Here is an 18,977-nt window from a genome sequence, read left to right as displayed (position 1 = left end):
CAAGTTCATTCCATTGCTATTTCCTAATTATGGATGGAAGCCAGAACGCTGTCTGGAACCCGTTTGCTTATAATAGACCTGGGAGTGGAACACGATTCCTGGAAAACCATTAACATATACATTGTTTTAATTTATTATTATTTCTAAAAATATCTCAGTAAAGACCAACTCCTAAATGGAAATGCAAAGCTATTTTCTTTGCTGTTCCTGAAATTGTTTTCAGAGGTTTTTGTGGGTTGTGTGGTGGTTTTGAGAAAATCAGACTTCAGTTGGGACAGATTGATCCAGCTAGGGATTCACTCACTAAACCATTCCACAGATGTACCTGTTTTACACTTCCATCAGCCTCGGTCTTCAATGTGGAGTTGTGAAAGAAACACACGTGACCCCACCTGCCACATGCTATACCAACAGGAAATGATGTCAGGTCGGGTTGGGAACTTGTTACTTGTAACACAGGAAGTATTTCTTCCAAACCTGGGAAACCAGAGTATCAGCCAGTATATGTTTTAAAGCTGTTTTTCCCTGTTGTGTTGCTGGTGGGAATATAAAAGCACTTTGAACCAGCCTACATTGGACCGGGAGACCTCGTTTGAGGTTGCTGTATCAAACCCCAAGTCTCCCTGCCTGGTGTGCCGTGCAGCGGCCTGAAACCTAGTCTCCTGAAACCAAGTTCCAAGCCGCAAAGTGTCTCCGTGTTCCCTCAGCTTAGGAATTGAAACTGAAGAACAGGGTATAAATAGCTAAGGGGACAGTAAGAAATAAACAAAGGAAATCTGAAGCTACTTACTGTGAAATACTTATGAAGAGCAAGGAGCTGCTCTCTGTGCTGTATCGCTGTACTGATGCTCAGTGAAGAGTAACAGTTTTTCATGAAGAGATCATGGTGTGATAGCAACCTTACATCACAACACATTCCTCCTGAATAGTTTCCAGCCCGCGTATTAAACTGAGGGTCTGTGTTTAAACAAAGAGGGACAGCCCTGACTACCAAACTCTCCCTGGAACGGCTTCTAATTCATTCACTGTGAAGTAGCACATTTTTTCCATTCACAGAGCATCATTGCTTTAACATGACAGCACACAGCAAAGTGAATTCTTAAGGGAACTAATGTATATCAATGATGTCATGTGGGGTCTAATTATATGAGGCTGCGTACCCTTAAAAGGGGTTTGATTGGGTTTAGGGGAGGTGATGTTTACAATACACGCTACGAGCACGCAGGATCCCAGGTTTCATCAAACTGGAATGCAGGAGCGTTGTAATAATGTTGCCTGCGATTGTCAAACTGTCTGTGGAGAGGTGAGGTTGACTTTTTTTTCGTCGCTAAATTATTTCAAACCTCTCCCCAACCCACTCTTTTCTTCTCTACTGACGAGTGGCTACAAATTCAGTCCAGCCGTGTCACAATCATTACACTACCAGAGCATAAACCTGACACGACTGCCCCCTACTGTTCACAAACAAACAGTACAGGTCTCGCTCCATCAACTGTTTTCCTCCAGAGCAAAAGGAGCATCCTTTTACTTAAAGATCGCAACATACTAAAAGGTAATGTTACAAAAACAGGAAAAAAAACAACTGCAGTACATGCCATAGTATACTATAAGATAGTTTTCTAGCATATTATTATACTGGGTGACACTATAGTTAGGCACACACAAGACTTCAAATATGTTTATTGTGTGTGTACGTCTGTGTTGTAACATGCATTACCCAGGTGGAGTCAGAAAACAAAAACAAAACAAAAAAAACAACCTTCAATACACAAACACAATGTTAATTTGAATCGAATAATTAAATTTACACCGTCGCATTGAAGCGTCATGCAACGACGTCACTGAGTGTGACGTCAACCCCACGACCCCGCCCAGTTCTTCCTGGACAGACAGAGAGAGAGAAATGGAGGAGTACGCACGTGAACCTTGGTAAGTTTTTATTTGCTTGTTTGACACAGAGACTTGAGAGAATAGGTTGCGTGTGTCGTGATTAAAAACGAGTTTTTGTTGACTGCACCGTGAGTCTTGAGAGGGCAGGGTCATTGAAAGCAGGGCAGTCGTTGTTTCAATTCAACCGGTGTTTCTGTGACACTGGCGGACTGTGTCCTTGACAACACAGCACAGAGCAGCCTTCAGTGACCTTTCTTATTAAACACCGAACACAACACTGCATTCACACGGACTATACGAGCTCCTGTGTACACTGAGAAACGCGTACGTCCCTAAAAACAGAGGAGCGTTCTGCACTGTGACAGATAAAAAAAATAAAACGACAGGGGATTCAATGGCCTGTGCTGTACGTACAGCCGTGGCTACGTACGTACGCACGACGCGTACAACCCGTGGTGCTGACGTGACCGATATTTATACTGTGGAACCTAACAGACTTTGTACACGACTGGCATTGCTTTAAATGTGTTAACTGTACATGGTTTTAAAACGGAGTGTGTTTCAAAACGCGTCGGTGTGGATGCGAAGCGAGTCTTAAATCAGGAAGCCGTCCATGACAGATGTTAAAACAATATCGTGTAGCAAACATTTTAATAAAAGCCAGTGCTGGGATTAACGTATTACACGTTCAACAGACAAAAACACGATCCAACAATACGTTATGATTGTAATTAAAAAACAAACACAACTCAATACAGCACAAGACCCAACGAGTGTCGTTTAATTCAATCTGTATATTAAGAACATAAGAGCATAAGAAAGTTTACAAACGAGAGGAGGCCATTCGGCCCATCTTGCTCGTTTGGTTGTTAGTAACTTATTGATCCCAGAATCTCATCAAGCAGCTTCTTGAAGGATCCCAGGGTGTCAACTTCAATAACATTACTGGGGAGTTGGATCCAGACTCCCACAATTCTCTGTGTAAAAAATGTGCCTCCTATTTTCTGTTCTGAATGCCCCTTTATCTAATCTCCATTTGTGACCCCTGGTCCTTGCTTCTTTTTTCAGGTCAAAAAATTATTGTTATCCTAGTGTGTTCTACAAGTGTAATATACATTCACTAATTAATTTAAGCTTTTGTTTCAAGACTTTTTTTATTTTTCAATATAATGTGTTGGCCAATAGTTCTCTGCCTCATCTGTGTTGCTACTGCATAACAGGTTGATCCAGTCCTGGTTTTACAATGGTTTTAATAAGGCACACCCGAGCCTGTTACCGGCAGTAAACGCCGGGACTGATCAAGCTCATAAGCTGGAGTGGGGGAAGCTGCTATGCAGCAGGAGTCTTGTTTCCATCCCTGCCCATGTGTTGTGTTTGTCTGCAGCCCCTGGAGGATTGTGGATGACTGCGGAGGAGCCTTCACCATGGGTGTCATCGGTGGTGGCATCTTCCAGGCTGTCAAAGGATTTAGGAATTCACCATCTGTAAGTGTCAATGCCTCAACTCTGCAAGAAGGAGATTGGAGCCCTGTAATCCTAGCAGGAGTGTGTTTACTAGATAACACAGAGACCACATTGAGCTCCAGATATAGTGTGGGGGCGATGACGTCTATCTGCAAGAGTATATCGGCAAGTCATTCCAGCAATGTGCCCTCTAATCAGAACCCTTTTCCTGTTTAGCACAAACATTTAAAACCCAGCCTTGAGCTTTTCACATGTTTCATTATTTATTCGCTCGTCTCTGGCTCAAGGACACATCCCATAATGCTCATGAAATTGTCTGTTGTTGTTTTTATCAGGGAATGAACCACAGGTTGCGAGGAAGTGTGACGGCTATTAAAACACGGGCCCCCATGCTAGGAGGTAAGCGAATGTCGTGCATCGCTGGAAGTTTTGATCTGGGTTGGGACCAATCACACTAGATTGAATGTTTTCTTGTGACTGCTTAGAAAAAGCTGTATAGATAAGCAACGCGCACCCCCAGATCATTCATAAACAGAGCCGGATCATAAACACAGCCGTCCATATTTATTACAAGCAGGAAGGACGCCTGGCTTGGGCAGGGACTTCAGCGTGACATCAAGGCTAGAAACAGAGATCTGTTAGAGATTAGGCTGGGAATGGGTTGCTGGAGTTCTAGTGGGATATTTGGGGGTTTATTTCAGTGAAGATTGGGGGTCATTCACGCTGTGGCTCGTGTTTTGAGGACACAGGCCAGGGCAGGTGCTGTGGAGCCCGTGCAGTGCAGTGTGGCGGACGGTGGTCACCTGCCCATGTTGATGACCTTTCATGTCCTTCCTGTGCACATGGGGGATGGACTAGACAAAACACAGAAGATGTTGGGTCTCCGCCATTGGTCAACTGGAGCTGGATGAACCCTCAATTAAAAAATACAATTATAATCATACAAAAAAAAAAAAAAAATCTTATGCATTTTAGCTTTCAATCTCTGGATGGTGTTTTGTAAAAGTAGTTCCCTAATTATTATTTTTTTCAGATGCTGCTGGTGCAAGGTCATGGTTAGGTTATCAGGGATTTTTTGTGTGTTTTCAATCCATTGGCATGAAATGCTTGGGATCGTGGACATTTTAAACCAAGTCTTGATGACCTGATCTAGAAGTGATTCACAAAAAAAGATTATATTAGACTTTTAAAAACAACAATTAAAAAAATTAATAAATAAATAATACGTCAGTTACAAAATGCGCCCACTAAGTGGTGCTACAGCGCATGCTAAAATTCCCCAAGTTTCCAAGGTGAAGTGAATTATTTTGCTCATCTCTATACACGTGTCCTTCTCTATGTAACCAGGCAGCTTTGCGGTTTGGGGAGGCTTGTTCTCTATGATCGACTGCAGCCTGGTCAAAGTGAGGGGGAAGGAAGACCCCTGGAACTCCATCACGAGCGGCGCAATGACCGGAGCCATCCTGGCAGCCAGAAGTAAGGAGACCTGCATTTAACAAATCCATTCTGCACGTTTCAGACAGCAGCCGGGAAATCAAGGGCTTGGTAATCAATGCAATGCAATGCAGCTCTTCACACACTGAAATCTACAGTCAGGAGCCTGGTGGAGTTACAAAAAAAAACACACAGCTCAGCTCGTCTGAAATCTCCCAAGCAATGGGAGTGTTATTCTGTCCCAGAACTGGACCGTCGGTTTCAGGGCTGGAAGCAAGACTCCCAGTGCATAGCAGTTCGACCCATTCCTGGTTTTACTATGAGTTTAATAAGACACACCTGAGCTTGTAACCTACACACTCCTATTAAAACCCGGAATGGGTGACACTGCTATGCAACAGGAGTCTTATTGCCATCCCTGTGGTCCGTTCGATTTTTTTAAGATGTAAAAAATCCGGTTTGTTCTGCTGTGCACGAGTGGTTCAGTTTCAATAATACATCAATGAAATGCGTCGCGCTGAACACAGTTAGTTTAGCTGGGCTGCTTATAAAGAGCAGTGCTTTGTGTGTTGCTTGGGTTTTAGTGCAGGCTGGGATCGTGTTTGTTAATGGCATGTATTGCAGTATTTTCTGGAGTGTGTGTGTTTGATTCATTCCTCTTTTCTTAGATGGCGCCGTGGCAATGGTGGGATCGGCAGCGATGGGAGGCATTTTGCTGGCATTGATCGAAGGAGCTGGAATTCTCTTAACCAGATTTGCCTCGGCACAGTTTCCAACTGGTACGTTTCACTGGGGAAGACGGGTAGTTTAGAATGAGATTGAGGGATCAATTGTTTAGTCCTGGGGCCTCACTATATCAACGGCACATTTTTTAAAAATTGTTTTAAAATGATTAGGTACTAGGTTGCTGTTGGTTTCATTTAATTAAAAAAAAAAAAATACTTTAAAGACTTTAACTTTGTGAATCAAGAGCATTGTGATCAAATGATCACGCGTGCAATACCTATATATTTATACCCAACACACAGAAGCTTCTCTGTGTCGAATGAATTTGCAATCCATTAGGACCCGGCTCTTGGGTGGCCAGCGTAAGTGCCTGCAGTTTTGGATAAATGTGTAAGGGCTTCACAGGTATAGAAACCTCAAAAGCCTAGGAAAATGACTTTCATAAAACTGTTACTCCTGTCCTTAAGTGTATGTTACTTTAAGATAGTAGTTTAAGGGTTAAAGCCAACAAAAAAACAGTTCTCCTGCGATTCTGAGATTTATATGTGGCAGTATCTCTTTGTGTGCATTACACTGCTGTGGTCTCATGGAGGGTGGAGATTGCGTTCGGTGTGTTTGATCTTTTACTGACTGTGTTTCTCCACTCCTCAGGTCCGCAGTTTGAAGAACCCGCTCCAATGCCAGCTCCTTCCTTCGGTGACTACAGACAGTATCAATAAAGACATTGCAACTCAAATAGGGTTTTTTTTAATACATAAAAAATGTTTAGAAATTGGATCAGGAACCCATTTTGGATGCCAAGGACCTTAAAAAAAAAAACAAACTGCATGAAGGAACTTTTCAAATGCAACCAGATATTTTGATGGCACAAGTTAACGTAGGTTTTGAGCAGATAAATGTGTTTCTTTGAGAGATGTGCTGCTGTCTGTACAGTATCGGTTTGTTTGACTGGATTACGTCTCATTTAAATTGCTTTGGTGGCATGATTTTATGTGCACTGTCAGCAGGAACACAGTTAAAAACAGAAGAAAGAAAATAGTCTGGTATTGTTATTGAATTTGTAATATAGTGTACATACAGGCTTCGCAAAATTGTATTTAGTATGTAAACCCCATATTTTGCCCTTTCCTTTCTATTGCTGTAGAGTGACTGTGACAGATGCATAAGCCGCTATAATTAATTGAGAAGGGATGGGAGAGTAATATTATCTGTTTACTTCTATGAGAAACTTGCCTTGGGTAATGAATCATTTTTTCCCCCCACTGCGTTTGCCAGACCCACGTGACTACACAGTGCCACACTGCTGAAAGAACATGACGTTATTTGTAATGTGTTGGTTAGCAAACTGTATCATACATCTGCTACTGTTCTAGCAAGAAATCATAGTTGTTGTTTTTTTTTTTTCCATTAAACAACAAAACAAACTTGTGGTCTAGCCCCCTCATGTCTTGCTGAGTTTCGCTGCTCAGTCAGAAAGCAGGCAGCTTGACGCGAGGATGTTGTTTTGTGGCAGGTTGCATTGAGAAGCATGCCTCCTTGCTCAGCAGCGTGTGTGTGCAAACAGGGTACTTGAAAGTGTGCTGCTAACCTCACTGCAAATATCTGGAAGTGCAGTTAGTACCGGAGCAAGTGTCGTGCCTTATGTGGGTTAGTCTGGAGAAATACTCGTATCCTTTTGTGTGTTCATCTCTGTAATTTAGGGCACTAAAAAGAACTAGATTCACTATAGGGTACTAACAGTGATATAAAAAGATGCAGTCTAACAAAACCATTGTGGTCTCGTATCTGTTTGTTTCGTCAGTGCTTGGGTAATTGATAGGTAAGGTCTAAAGAAAGGGTTAATGTTGATTCTGTAAGTGTCTGCATGGTACACTAACACTGTTTTTCATTCTAGTGCCATTTTAACTAATGGAAGTTGTACAGACGCCAGTCTTGGGCTAACTGATGTTAATTTGGGCAGGTTCTGTGAAAACAACCGTAAGGAGAACTTGCCTGCTTTTGTTTTCAAAGCATGGAAGCGAAGGAATCCTGACGTTGCGAGCATCTTAACGAAAGGAAAAAACAAGATAAACTCGACTGAATGTTTTATTATAGAAAAGCGATGCCCGTTGAGGATGGAATATAAAAAGTGAAAGGACTCTCTCTCTCTCCGGAGGGCTGGAGGAGGCAGGGCTCAGGACAGGATTCTCTTCACATAGCTGCGAACGTTGGAGTGCAGCTGCTTGGCTGTAGAGGAGAATATCTCCATCGCCATGGCTTTGGTTTGCTCTGTCCCGCTCCACATGGCTCTGTAGAGGGGGAGGGTGTACTTCTGCTTTCCCTAAAAAATACATTTCACAAGTATGTCAGTAAGGTGGAACCCCCGACCCCCCCGCACCCCCGCCATGGCTGTGAATTCAAAATCAAAGTTATCAGTGTGAGCTTAGAAACAGCAGTACATGTGTCCCTGTAAGTGTGCACGTTATCTAACATGGCACTTCTGCAAGCATGGTCTTCATTGCAATAGATGCTTCCTATAAAGTGACCTGAGACTTGGCTGCCGTGTGACTGGAAGGAGCGCCCCAGGTGACTGTAGGAGAGGCCCTGTGAGGAACAGGCTGGACCCACCTGGGAGTGCAGGAAGCTCCTGACTTGGTGGAACTGCGGCTCGTGGTGATTCTTCAGGACTATCTGAGCCCAGCGCAGACGCAGCTCCGCGTTCCTCGCCTTCGACACGTTGGGGTACAGCTCCTCGAGCTGCTGCACGTTCCCTGGAACACAAACTGCAATTCAAACACCCCAATCACCTGCTCCAGATCTCTGAAAGGGAAACCGCTATAGCTTCTGAACGCTTCAGGTTCTGTGCTTGCAGTGCCGTAGGGATTGTATTATTCCTCAGATGACTTTGATGCAGAGAGATTCAAAGTGCATGTTAAACAGCCTTCTGGGTTTTAAACAGCCTTCAGCACTAAGATTCAGTGTAGATGAGTGGGCTACTCTGTTTGGAGGACCTGATTTGAAACAATGCTTATGTAAACTACGGCGTTCATTTGGCCTTCCAGAATAGGGGCTAAAGGAAATACTGCTGCACTTTTATGTTTGAAATATCTGTTTAAAAATTACAGGGACATATCCCGTGTTCCCATAAAGTAGGCTTTGTCAGTTTCTTTCTGGGGATAATTTTGACCCTGTAAGCACTATAAACGAGCGCACACACACACACACTTCTGATCACTCAATAACTTGCAGTAAAGAATGTCTTCACCAAGTTCCATCACGATCGTTTCAGCAGCATGACATCTCAAAGCACCTCCCTACCTGTGGGCAAGGGAGAGTTCTCCAGGATTTTGTCCAGGAAGTAGACAGTCTGGTAGGTCTTCCAGGAGCTGGTGTCCACAGCCTTGATGGCAGGGAGGTCCAGGGTCTCTGTAGCCCACAACTGTGCCAGCTGCTCAGCGGGCTTCATGAGGGTCATCCCTGGGGAGAGGTCAGGCAGGTAGGGGGGCCAGCCCGGAGTGTTCAACCAGCTCTCAAACTGCAGCCCTGCAAGAAGGGAACCACTGGGAGACATTGCTGATAACAAAATCTACAACGATCCCAATTGCCGCCTTTATCATGAGTCGTGTTTTAACAACCACAGTCGGTGGTCCCGCCCCCTCCCCAAACTGACTGCTGATTTTTTTGGATTTGACCATAAAAGGCACTTAAAAGCCCTTTTGACCCGTCCTTACCTGCGATTTCGTGAACCCCTTTCTCCTTCAGATCAGGGAAATATTCCAGGTAGAACTCCAGAGCGTCTTCAGCCAGAATGCTGCGGAACTTGAACTTGTCCACGTAGCCCTGCAGAGCACAGAGACACTCAACGCACCGAACCACAGCTGCACTACAGCTGCCCCAAGCCCACTGAGCTCTCCACAGGAGAGAGGCATGCCGCAGAACGGGCTCGTTCACCATGCCCACTGAAGACACAGCGGCTTGCGTTTGCGTGGATCGCCGTTCTCCACGGTGTCTTAAGAAAAGCAGCGACCATCACAAACCCACGCAGCTGTTTCTGCACTCGGAATGGCAAACCAGCCCGATGGACACCAGTGACCCTCACCTGACCGCCAGCCCCTGATTTCTGTGGAGCGCTCAGTCCCGGGAATCTGTTCCTGAACTCTTGTATAAACCGAATGCAGTCATGAATCTCTCTTTGTGTAAAAAGGAGTACTGTTTGGCCAAATTCAGGGTGAAATATTTGTTTGCTATGTTTGAAGGGTCTTGAACACACCCCAGCATCTCTCTCTAGATCTGCCGGTGCAAACCTTCACGTACCCTCAAGAAGGCGTCGAATCGGCTCTGCTCCCCGCACAGGTGAGCCAGGTAGGACACGAAGCAGAACCCCTTCTCATAGGGGGTCTCGTTGTACGTATCATCGGGGTCCACGCCTACAGAGGGCCACGCAAGAGACAGCAGTAAGGGCGGCGAGCCGGCGCATCTCACCCCTTATAACAGCCTTCTGTACGAGATCACTGTGTGCAGAGTGACAGCAATTGAACCAGCCACTGCCGTCACTAAAACCAGACCAGTCCCTGCGTAATGTGATAAAGACCACGGGAGGAGGCGCTATCTGAAACCCTTCTTCTTTATTCCTAAAGGACAGGCATGGAATGCTGAGAACATGTGTTTGCAGTGCGAGCTGCCCAGACCCATGGGAATTGATGGCGCTGCTGCGCGGGGCCTCACTCACCTGGCTTGATCTGCACACGCAGCTTGTTGAGAGGGTGCTCCTCTCCGGTGGTGTCCATGTGCTGCCGGAGGAGAGATCGGCCCGTAGCGGCTTCCAGACTGGCGTAGGCAGCGCCTGGAAAACAAAATCGTTCCTTAAATATCTAACCTTCTCCGCGAAACGGTTGTGTGAATTAGGGATTAAACACCGGCTCTGAGAAAAAGGAGCAGTGTGTGTGTGGGGTGCCCACCGTAGATCTGGGTGCAGACTCTCCGCTGTGCGTACATGGTGAAGCCCTCGTTCAGCCAGAAGTCCCCCCAGTTGGCGTTGGTGACCAGGTTGCCGAACCAGCTGTGGCAGATCTCGTGCACGATGACGTCAGCCAGGGAGCGATCCCCGGCCAGCAGGCAGGGGGTGACGAAGGTGAGGCAGGGGTTCTCCATGCCCCCGAACGGGAAGGAGGGGGGCATGAACAGCACGTCGTACCTGCCAGGGGGAGTCAGTTAAAGACTGGAGAAGACGCTTGGAAAATATGGCCCAAAGCATCCCTTTAATAAGGGAATTGGTTTTGGATTTCATGACTCATAATAGAACACACTGCTGTCTGCACACACACGCACTGTGCTGGTGCTGATCAGCCTGCTTTCCTACCTGCCCCACACGTAGGGTCCAAACAGCTTCTCTGCGACGGCGAGGAACTCCTCGATCACCCCGTCGTACTCCTGCTGAGCAGCCTGGAGGAGGCAGGGCTCAGTCCACACGCGTGTCCTGCAGGGGAGAGAATCTCAGTGACGCAGGCTGTGTGCACAGCGCGATGTCAAAGCGTCCATGAGAGACACCGTTCTGCAGCGTCGCTGTGCGTGCGGGGTCTGCAGCAGAGCAATATGGATTTCAAACACAGTCCTGTTAGCCCGGATATCTGTAATCACACGTCGTGTTGCAGGACGGAGTGTGTTTTTAATGTACGTTTTCATCGCGGTCATTTTAACACACACGTGATCTGAATATCTGAAGGACCATTATGAAAATAAAGGGTACACAAAACAATAGCATATGTCATTTGAAGCCAGGTAGCAGGTTAGTGATATAAAGTCTGTCTAATCGTGACATGACTACGTGGAGCCTGAAATAAAACTTGTGAAACACAGACACACTGACGCCAGTTCCTGAGGGCAAAGTAAATCTCTTATCCCTTTTTAAAACAATAAAGAAATCAGTCGAGTGTTGTGGATCTGCGGACACAATGCTGAGCACACAGAGTTCACCAGCCTTGGGGAACTTGCTTAAAAAACAAAACACGAAGTTAGTTCTTATTTGCACAGAGCAATGCCAGTGCTCAGATCGATATCAATGGAGATCTCAAAGTGTTGGTCGAGGGTCATTAACACAGTGTGGGCAGTATGAATGACATGGAGGCAGGCTGGACCCCGTGTCCGGCAGTGTCCCTCACCTGGGCCCCACGTCCGCAGAGACGAGGTCCCCGACCGCGAGGGCCACCAGATAGGAGGGGACCGGCTGCACCATGCTGAAGAGGAAGGTGCGGTCTGCCTGCCTGTGCTCCCGGGAGGTCGCGCTCATCACCGCTGTAAACCCCTCCGGCACCTGCGCGCAATTACAGGGAAACAATCCATCTCTTTACATTCATCTGGGACAGGAGCAGTGCCTTCTGCACGGGCTCTTCAAATACAACAGGAGCCGCTGTATATATATATATATAATATCTATATATTTCACCTTCACCGTGGCCGTGTAAGTGCTTTTCACAGCGGGGGTATCAAAGCACGGGAAGAAGGATCGGTTCAGGACCGCCTGACCCTGGGTGAACATAAAGGGTTTGTTCTTCCCCGCGGTCTGCTCTGGATCCAGCCAGCACACCTAGCGCCGGGGAGAGACAGAGAGAGAAATAGAGTGAGAGAGAGGGGGAGAGAGGAGAGGAGACGGGACAATGCATGAAGCGCGGAGGAGACGGGTCTGTCCACCTGCACCGCGGCTGAGTAGCCACTTCACGGGGGGAGTCCTGTTGAGCACCGGGAATATCAACAACAAGCGCCTATAGCTAATTCTTAAACAACTCCATTGAGGTCAGGTTTGTCATTCTTTATATAAGAGATAGTTAAACACCCGTCGCTCGTGATAACACCATATCTGCATATTAAAGCGTCTCTCTCACACGCTGCATGGTATAGGGTTTAGGGTAACGCTCAATTTTTTCTTCTTTCAGTTTCGCTTATCGTGGGTTTTGAATATTCTCCAGCGCTGTGTTGAATGAACGCTACGTTTCTGTGCAGTACAGAGTGCGTACACTGTAGCACCGCACCGCACAGAACTGCAATGCATGCAGAACCGACAGAACAGCAGTTTGAAAACGTCACTCTTACCCCCGGCCCGTCAGTTGCAGTGTACTCAATGTCAACGCGGAACTCGTCTCCTGGTTTCCATTGAACAGGGAATTTCAAAACCAGCGAAGTCCCGTAGCTTGTAAAGCTCCGCGTTTCATGCTCGATTTTGATCGAGTCTGCGTTACCGGCTTTACCCGGCGAATAGGACACCGCCTCCACTACCAGAGTGGGGTGTATGTCCAGCACCAGCTCCTCTGGGGAGTCCCGCATGCATTTCAAATCCAGCCGCTCTCTCCCGGAGACGTTCTTCTTGTCAAAATCCACGTCCAGCTCCAGATGAAAGTGTCGGAGCTGAAACTGACGGAAACTAGAGGACGTGGCCACGTCTTCCGCGTTATCCGAATGAAGCGCTAGATCCGAATTTTCCATTTTACAACTGCAGCGGCTCTTCGGTAATGAGAGGATTTCTGTTCCTCAAAGAAAACAGCGTCGTTAGAAAAACACGTCACTCAAGCTGCACTGTATAAAGGTGCAACGGTTGCCACCCCCACGCACCGTGCTGTAGTGCGCATGCGAGAAAATGCACAGTCAGTATTGCCGTGCATTACTTATTTGGCAGGCGCTTTTATATCGCTCTCCCCTCATGCATAATCTTCTGTTTTTATTCTATAATAAAGACAATCAAGTCCACTTTTTTTTTTTTAACCACGTTGAAAACGATCGGCACTATTGCTCTGCCAATTATAACATATGTATTTGAGTCATAATATGTTTATTGTTTTAAGCGGATGTATGTGTTCTTATACAATACTATCAGAACAATGGCATTCCTGCTTCAATAAAACAACGTTATTCTGCTATCGCACCGCTAGAGGGCAGTGTATCTCTGTCATCAACACCCTATTGCAGATTGTTATCCGCTGTGGATTACAACCAAAAAATATATATTAGTCATGAAACTTAGTATTAACGTTATTTAGCTTTCGTATTGAAAATTGGCGCTAAACTGTTTTGAACGTTTTAGCACCAGAGAGCTTAGCTATGCTCATGGATTTTGTTATGTAGATTAGTTTCAGTTATTGAGAGTATGAGATTCTGGGTGATGTGTGGAGGTGTCTGTCTGTCCGCTCACCCATCAGCCTGTAAGTCACATTTTTTTTGCATAAATCTGTCTCATCAAATGGTAATTGTTATTCTATACTATTCTGTATAGTTAACTCTGATTCTGAATTTACAGCGGTGACGCGTCTGTTAATGATGCCCAAGTAGCATGATTAGTGTCTGCGCACTGTGATGAATTCCTTTGGGACCTGGGTGTGTTTCATCAAGAGACTGGCCTTGAAAATGCGAAAAACCAAACGACAGGTAATTAAAAAAAAAAAAAACTCCGTGCACAGGAAAAAACCAACCCCAAACCAAATGTAACATTCTGTGAAGAATATTTCAATAAATAAAAACGCGTTTCATTTAACTCAGCGACTGAATGTTTTATTGGAGATCGATTTTGACATCAAGCAAACATTTCTGTTTTCATTTAACTCAAAAAACGAAATATCTTTATTGAAAAAAATAAACATTTTCATACAAGGCAATTTCTTTTTTTTCTGTCCCTTGTAAGAATAACGTTCTCGAATGCATTTTTTTTTTAAAAGATGACATTTTTAATATCCCCCCCCCAAAAAAATAAAAAAATATATAGCACTACCAAAACCAGGTATTCATTTTAATTAATTAAAAAAAAACTTTGCCTTTTAATTATTGGAATTCTAATATGCCCAAAGGTCCAGCTAGCAAGTTAATGATCAGTCTGCTTGTTGTCCATTTCCACTAACGAGCGCCTCCAGGGTGCTGTGATGCACACAAAAGGCAAGACGAGTCATGTCGCAGCTACGCTGTTGCAGCCTGTCCTTGATAATTAGGCGTGGTTATTATACCTGTTCAAATCGGACACAGTATTTAACGAGTCTCACTGGATAAACCAGAGCCACACCTACGTCATTTCAATAACGCAACACGCTGTTTTGAAGCGGCTCTTGTCTCGGGTCCTGTCAGTCAGTTGGTTTTGGAGTTGAGCCGGGTTCTGCTCTGAAACGTCCGTGTCCTGTGCGGTTGCGCAGTGAAATTACTGAAGCGCAGACCCTGCTTCTGCCTCCCCACAGTCGGACTTTCTGAAGTGAGGGGGTTTTAGAAATGATACAGCGGGCACCTGTAATTGTTGTCTGCGTCGGGGGATTTTTTAATTTGATGTACTAACTCGGTTAAGCATTTTTAGCAGTGTAATGTATGAGTATTATTTTTTTACCAGCTTTTCATTCATTTAATAAACACAAACAGCACTACATATATATTGACCTTTTAAAAGTTTACCGATGGCCCATTGCACAGAATGTGCACAGAAGTCTTGCAGTTTTCCCATGGTAATATTTTACCATACTTTACAATGTTTTAAAATATGCTTTACCACACCTCTCTGTGCTTTACAATACTTACCCATGGCTTATTACACTTTGGCATGTTTTTACTATGGGAAGCTTTTATAGGGCTTCGTTTCCCATGGTTTGTTTTGTAAGATGAGTCGCCACACCACTCTGTGCTTTCCAGTGCTCGCCTAGGCTTTACCGTGCGGTGCTTTATCACACGTGTTTCTCACTCGGTGCGCAGAGGGGCACACAGCCACCCCCCCCCCCCCGATGGTGACGTCATCTGCAGGATGAAGGTGCTATAAAGCCGTGTCAGTGCTGACCACCCAACAGAACCAGCAGGGACCAGGGAGACGCTGATCTGACACTGCAGCACAGGTGAGTGACTGCACGCGCTGTTCCACAATACGAAGGGATTCAGGCTGGACTTTGCTAGAGTGAATACTCAGCAGTTTGTTTCGACCTGGCTTGTGATCGTTACACTAGATATAGATAGACAGATAGATATGAATAAATAGGGTTCTGTGATGTCTTCATGCATTGGTTGTATTGTCTTGTTTTGTACAGAACAGAACGTGTACATTATTTTTAAGTATATACCGAGCATCAAAAGAAACATCACTATTATAACACATTTATTTTCGAAAAAAAAGGTATATAAATGATGGACATTGGCAAAATGTTTTTGGCTTCTTTTAAATCACTCGATCATTCATCCTTGACCATGACACGCTTGAATGACTTATGACTGAAGCAGATGCGCTTCATCACCTAATTAGTGATCCAGTTGATTGGACACTGGATATGGGGTGATTTCAGCTGTTGAATTGCAAGCTTGAATAAAAGCAATAAAGAAAATCATAGAAAAAAATGCCACGTCTGTCCAGAGAGCAGCGCCTTTGTGCGATCGGCATGTTGGAGGCTGGACTAGCAGCGTGCTGTGGCTCGCCGTCTTGGGTGCTCACAGCCAGCGATTTCAAACCTGGCGAGACGGTATAACCAGACACACTCTGTCAATGACAGCGCCACCAACTGGGAGACCAAGAGTCACAACACCTGCCCCAGATCGACAGATCATTCTGCAGCATCTTCAGGATGAAAAAGAAAAAGTCACCGCACCTGCTCTAAAACAGAGTTTGTCATTTTTCAAACACATCTAGAGAATTTTATCCAAATATAAGTGATGTTTCTTTTGATGCTCAAATATAAGTGAAACGTTTGTTTTGATGCTCAGTATATTTTGAGGAACATTTGATATTCCTAAAACCTCAAACAAAAACCAAAAGAAAACAAATCCAGTCTTATAATTAATCAAAGCAGACTATACAAATATTTTCAATACAATGTATTTTGATATTCATAAAATGGAATTCTAGTTTTAGAAGCGAATAGCAGCTGAAAAAAAAACCCTGAATGTATTTTATTAATTATGAATAAAAACCCATTATGTGAATGAGGACACCTTAACTCTAGCTTCTGTCTGTGGTGCAACTCTGGGGAGTAAATTGGAGAAAGCAATAGTAATTTCAATCTGTCACGTTTCATTGCAGATTTCTGAAATGGAGAACGTTTCACAAAGCCCCTGGCCTCTCAATGGATCCTCCGGGCTCCCCTCTTCCAGTCGTGTTGAGGGCTACACCAAGGTCATCGTGTCCACCTCCTTGGCGCTCATCGTGTGCGTTGGCACGATGGGAAACCTCCTTCTCCTCCTGGTTTTAATAGACAGTAAGAGACGGCGTCTCGGCCCCATCAACAATCTGACCAACATGTTCATCATTAACATCACGGTGTCGGATCTCTTCCTTCTCCTCTACAACATCCCCGTGGCGTTTTTCAAGAAGGTCTTTGCGGGCTGGCGCTGGGGCGCTGTGGTGTGCGTCTCCCATTCGGCGCTCACCACCCTCACCATATTCAGTAGTTTCTACAGCATGGTGGCTATCGCCGTCCTCCGGTTCATCGCGGTGGTCTATCCCATGCACTCGCTGGCCCTCACGCAAAAACACGGCTTTGTAATGATTCTCATTTGGGGGGCCGCGTTCGTTATAAGCATCCCTTTGTGGATGTGCCACAAATTAGTCGATAGAGACGGTGCAGAAACCTGCGTGACCACCATGGAGCCGCGCCAGTGGTTACTTTCTCTAACTTTAATAGGCGGTATCGGCTTTTTCCCACCTATGCTTCTCATGATCATGTTGTACACCAAAATTATCTACTCGCTGTGGCACAGAGAGGCCGTGACAGCCAACGTGACGCTCCAGATGAACAGAAACGCCACCGTTATGATTCTAACAGTCCTGGTGGTTTTTGTGGTCATGTGGATCCCTTGCTGGGTGATTGTATTTTGTTTGGCAGCTCAGCGGTTGTCTCACTTCGAGTCTTCATTTCTAATCAACGACCTCGCTATGCTGCTTTCTTACTCAAACACCTGTGTGAATCCGATCATTTTTTTCTCGCTCTCTGACCAGTACAAGCAGGCGCTTAAGAGAATGCTCAAAAGGTGCCGAAGAAAAAACGCGCCGCCTCCCCAAAAATTCAATTGCATTGCGACGCCAGAACGCGGCGCGCTGTCAAAACTGTGAAAGGCTACATTAAAAATCGACTCACCTGAGTGAAAAACCGCGACTTTAAAAAGTATATAATAACAACATTGAATTAAAACATTGGAGATTTATAAATAATCATACAAACGGCTGTGTTCCTCACACGAACTTAAAAGGCTAAACTTGGCTGGTGGCACTTCCAAGATAATAAATAAATTAATAAAGAACCATGGTCCAGGAAGTCAAACAGAAAATGAATTATTAAACGCATAAAATGAGAATTATTAAAAGAAGTAATCTATATGTTTCTTTGTTTTATATAATACATTACTGTGCGTCAACTTGCTGAGCACACGGCTACAGTTTTGTGCGTCAAAAAAGTGACTACCAAATAGAAAAGCCGTTTAACAATTAAAAAAATGAAGTCTTTCCCGGGACGTCCGGTAACTCCATACATTGACATGACAGCGTGAATATTTAGAACATATTTTATTGGAAATATCCCAACATAAATTCCATGCAATTCCAGCTCAGTAGAAAAGCACCAGACTTCATTACAATTAATACTGTACAATAAGCAGAATAACTTAATAGCATAATAAACCCTGCTTTTTAAAAGGAAAGAAACATTTTGTAAAATATCTGGAATTCCAAATGCTCTTTTTCCAATAAAATCATTCAAAGTGTCTTCAGGAAAACTTGATTATTCTAACGAAAACATACAAAAAACAGTGCCCTGTTCAGTAAATGATAGTCCAAATCAGATTATTATAATCACATTAAATATATATATATATTTTTTAAATGCAAGCTATTTTATTATTTCAATTTACATTTATTTTTGTGACTAAATCTCCAATAAAGGGGTTAGGTTTTATCACCGAAACTCATTTCCCTTTTCACCCAAGCTGGATTTGAACCCAGGTCTCCAGAGGTGAAAAACATAGAATTCACCCTCTAAATGCAGGACCTGAAAAGAACAAATATTATGAGCAAAAGAAACCAAGATATTAAACACATTGTTATATCCATATCGATCTGAGCCCAGTGTTGCCTACACACACCCGTTAGTGTCATTTACTCACTGAAATGGACAGTTACTGCCCAAGCGTTTATCAGGTAGCCTTTACTAAAGGAAAGGAAGCCCACACCCTCACACTGCAGATAACAGACACCTGCTGAATGGACACGTCTGAACCCACTCAAGCTCAGAGTGGTCAACAACACAACTCTTCATGGGTAGCTGCTGTGAATTCTCGTTTAGATATTGGTTTGTATCGTAGCCTATACGATATTCTATATATTAGCATCGTATGTAATGCAGTTTTTTTTCTATGGGTGGATTTCTATTTCTGAACATGCCTTCTAGAAAACAGAACTGCTTTCTAGTACCCTACTTCCTGTTCTACCATACAATTGACCTTCAGCACAGGAAGTGATACTTGTACAACTATTTTGTTTAGTTTTTGTGTCATTAT

General features: G+C 44.4%; 3 protein-coding genes across 3 annotated transcripts; 2 read left to right on the top strand and 1 right to left on the bottom strand.

Moving 5' to 3' along the window:
• The first annotated feature begins 1,802 nt into the window (after positions 1–1,802).
• On the top strand, positions 1,803–6,937 carry LOC117965991 (mitochondrial import inner membrane translocase subunit Tim17-A). Its single transcript, XM_034911207.2, has 6 exons — positions 1,803–1,929; positions 3,275–3,374; positions 3,689–3,752; positions 4,701–4,829; positions 5,456–5,566; positions 6,165–6,937. Exons 1-6 carry the CDS (start codon positions 1,904–1,906, stop codon positions 6,230–6,232), a joined length of 498 nt encoding a protein of 165 aa, XP_034767098.1. The 5' UTR covers positions 1,803–1,903; the 3' UTR covers positions 6,233–6,937.
• A 643-nt stretch (positions 6,938–7,580) lies between these two features.
• Positions 7,581–13,084, bottom strand: LOC117965989 (aminopeptidase B-like). The gene is made up of 11 exons (XM_034911205.2): positions 12,579–13,084; positions 11,935–12,075; positions 11,651–11,802; positions 10,852–10,968; positions 10,451–10,686; positions 10,222–10,335; positions 9,807–9,919; positions 9,224–9,332; positions 8,811–9,035; positions 8,121–8,263; positions 7,581–7,833 (listed from the first exon to the last, which is right to left on the bottom strand). Exons 1-11 carry the CDS (start codon positions 12,966–12,968, stop codon positions 7,687–7,689), a joined length of 1,887 nt encoding a protein of 628 aa, XP_034767096.2. The 5' UTR covers positions 12,969–13,084; the 3' UTR covers positions 7,581–7,686.
• A 2,205-nt stretch (positions 13,085–15,289) lies between these two features.
• Positions 15,290–18,974, top strand: LOC117964383 (galanin receptor 2b-like). The gene is made up of 2 exons (XM_034907694.2): positions 15,290–15,337; positions 16,510–18,974. The coding sequence occupies exon 2, from the start codon at positions 16,519–16,521 to the stop codon at positions 17,536–17,538; it is 1,020 nt and encodes a 339-aa protein (XP_034763585.2). The 5' UTR covers positions 15,290–15,337; positions 16,510–16,518; the 3' UTR covers positions 17,539–18,974.
• Positions 18,975–18,977: the final 3 nt, after the last annotated feature.

This window comes from Acipenser ruthenus, chromosome 30 (assembly GCF_902713425.1).
Source record: "Acipenser ruthenus chromosome 30, fAciRut3.2 maternal haplotype, whole genome shotgun sequence".
Taxonomy (NCBI): Eukaryota; Metazoa; Chordata; class Actinopteri; order Acipenseriformes; family Acipenseridae; genus Acipenser; species Acipenser ruthenus.
Note: the sequence above shows the minus strand (reverse complement) of the source record. Positions and strands in the feature narration are given on the sequence as shown.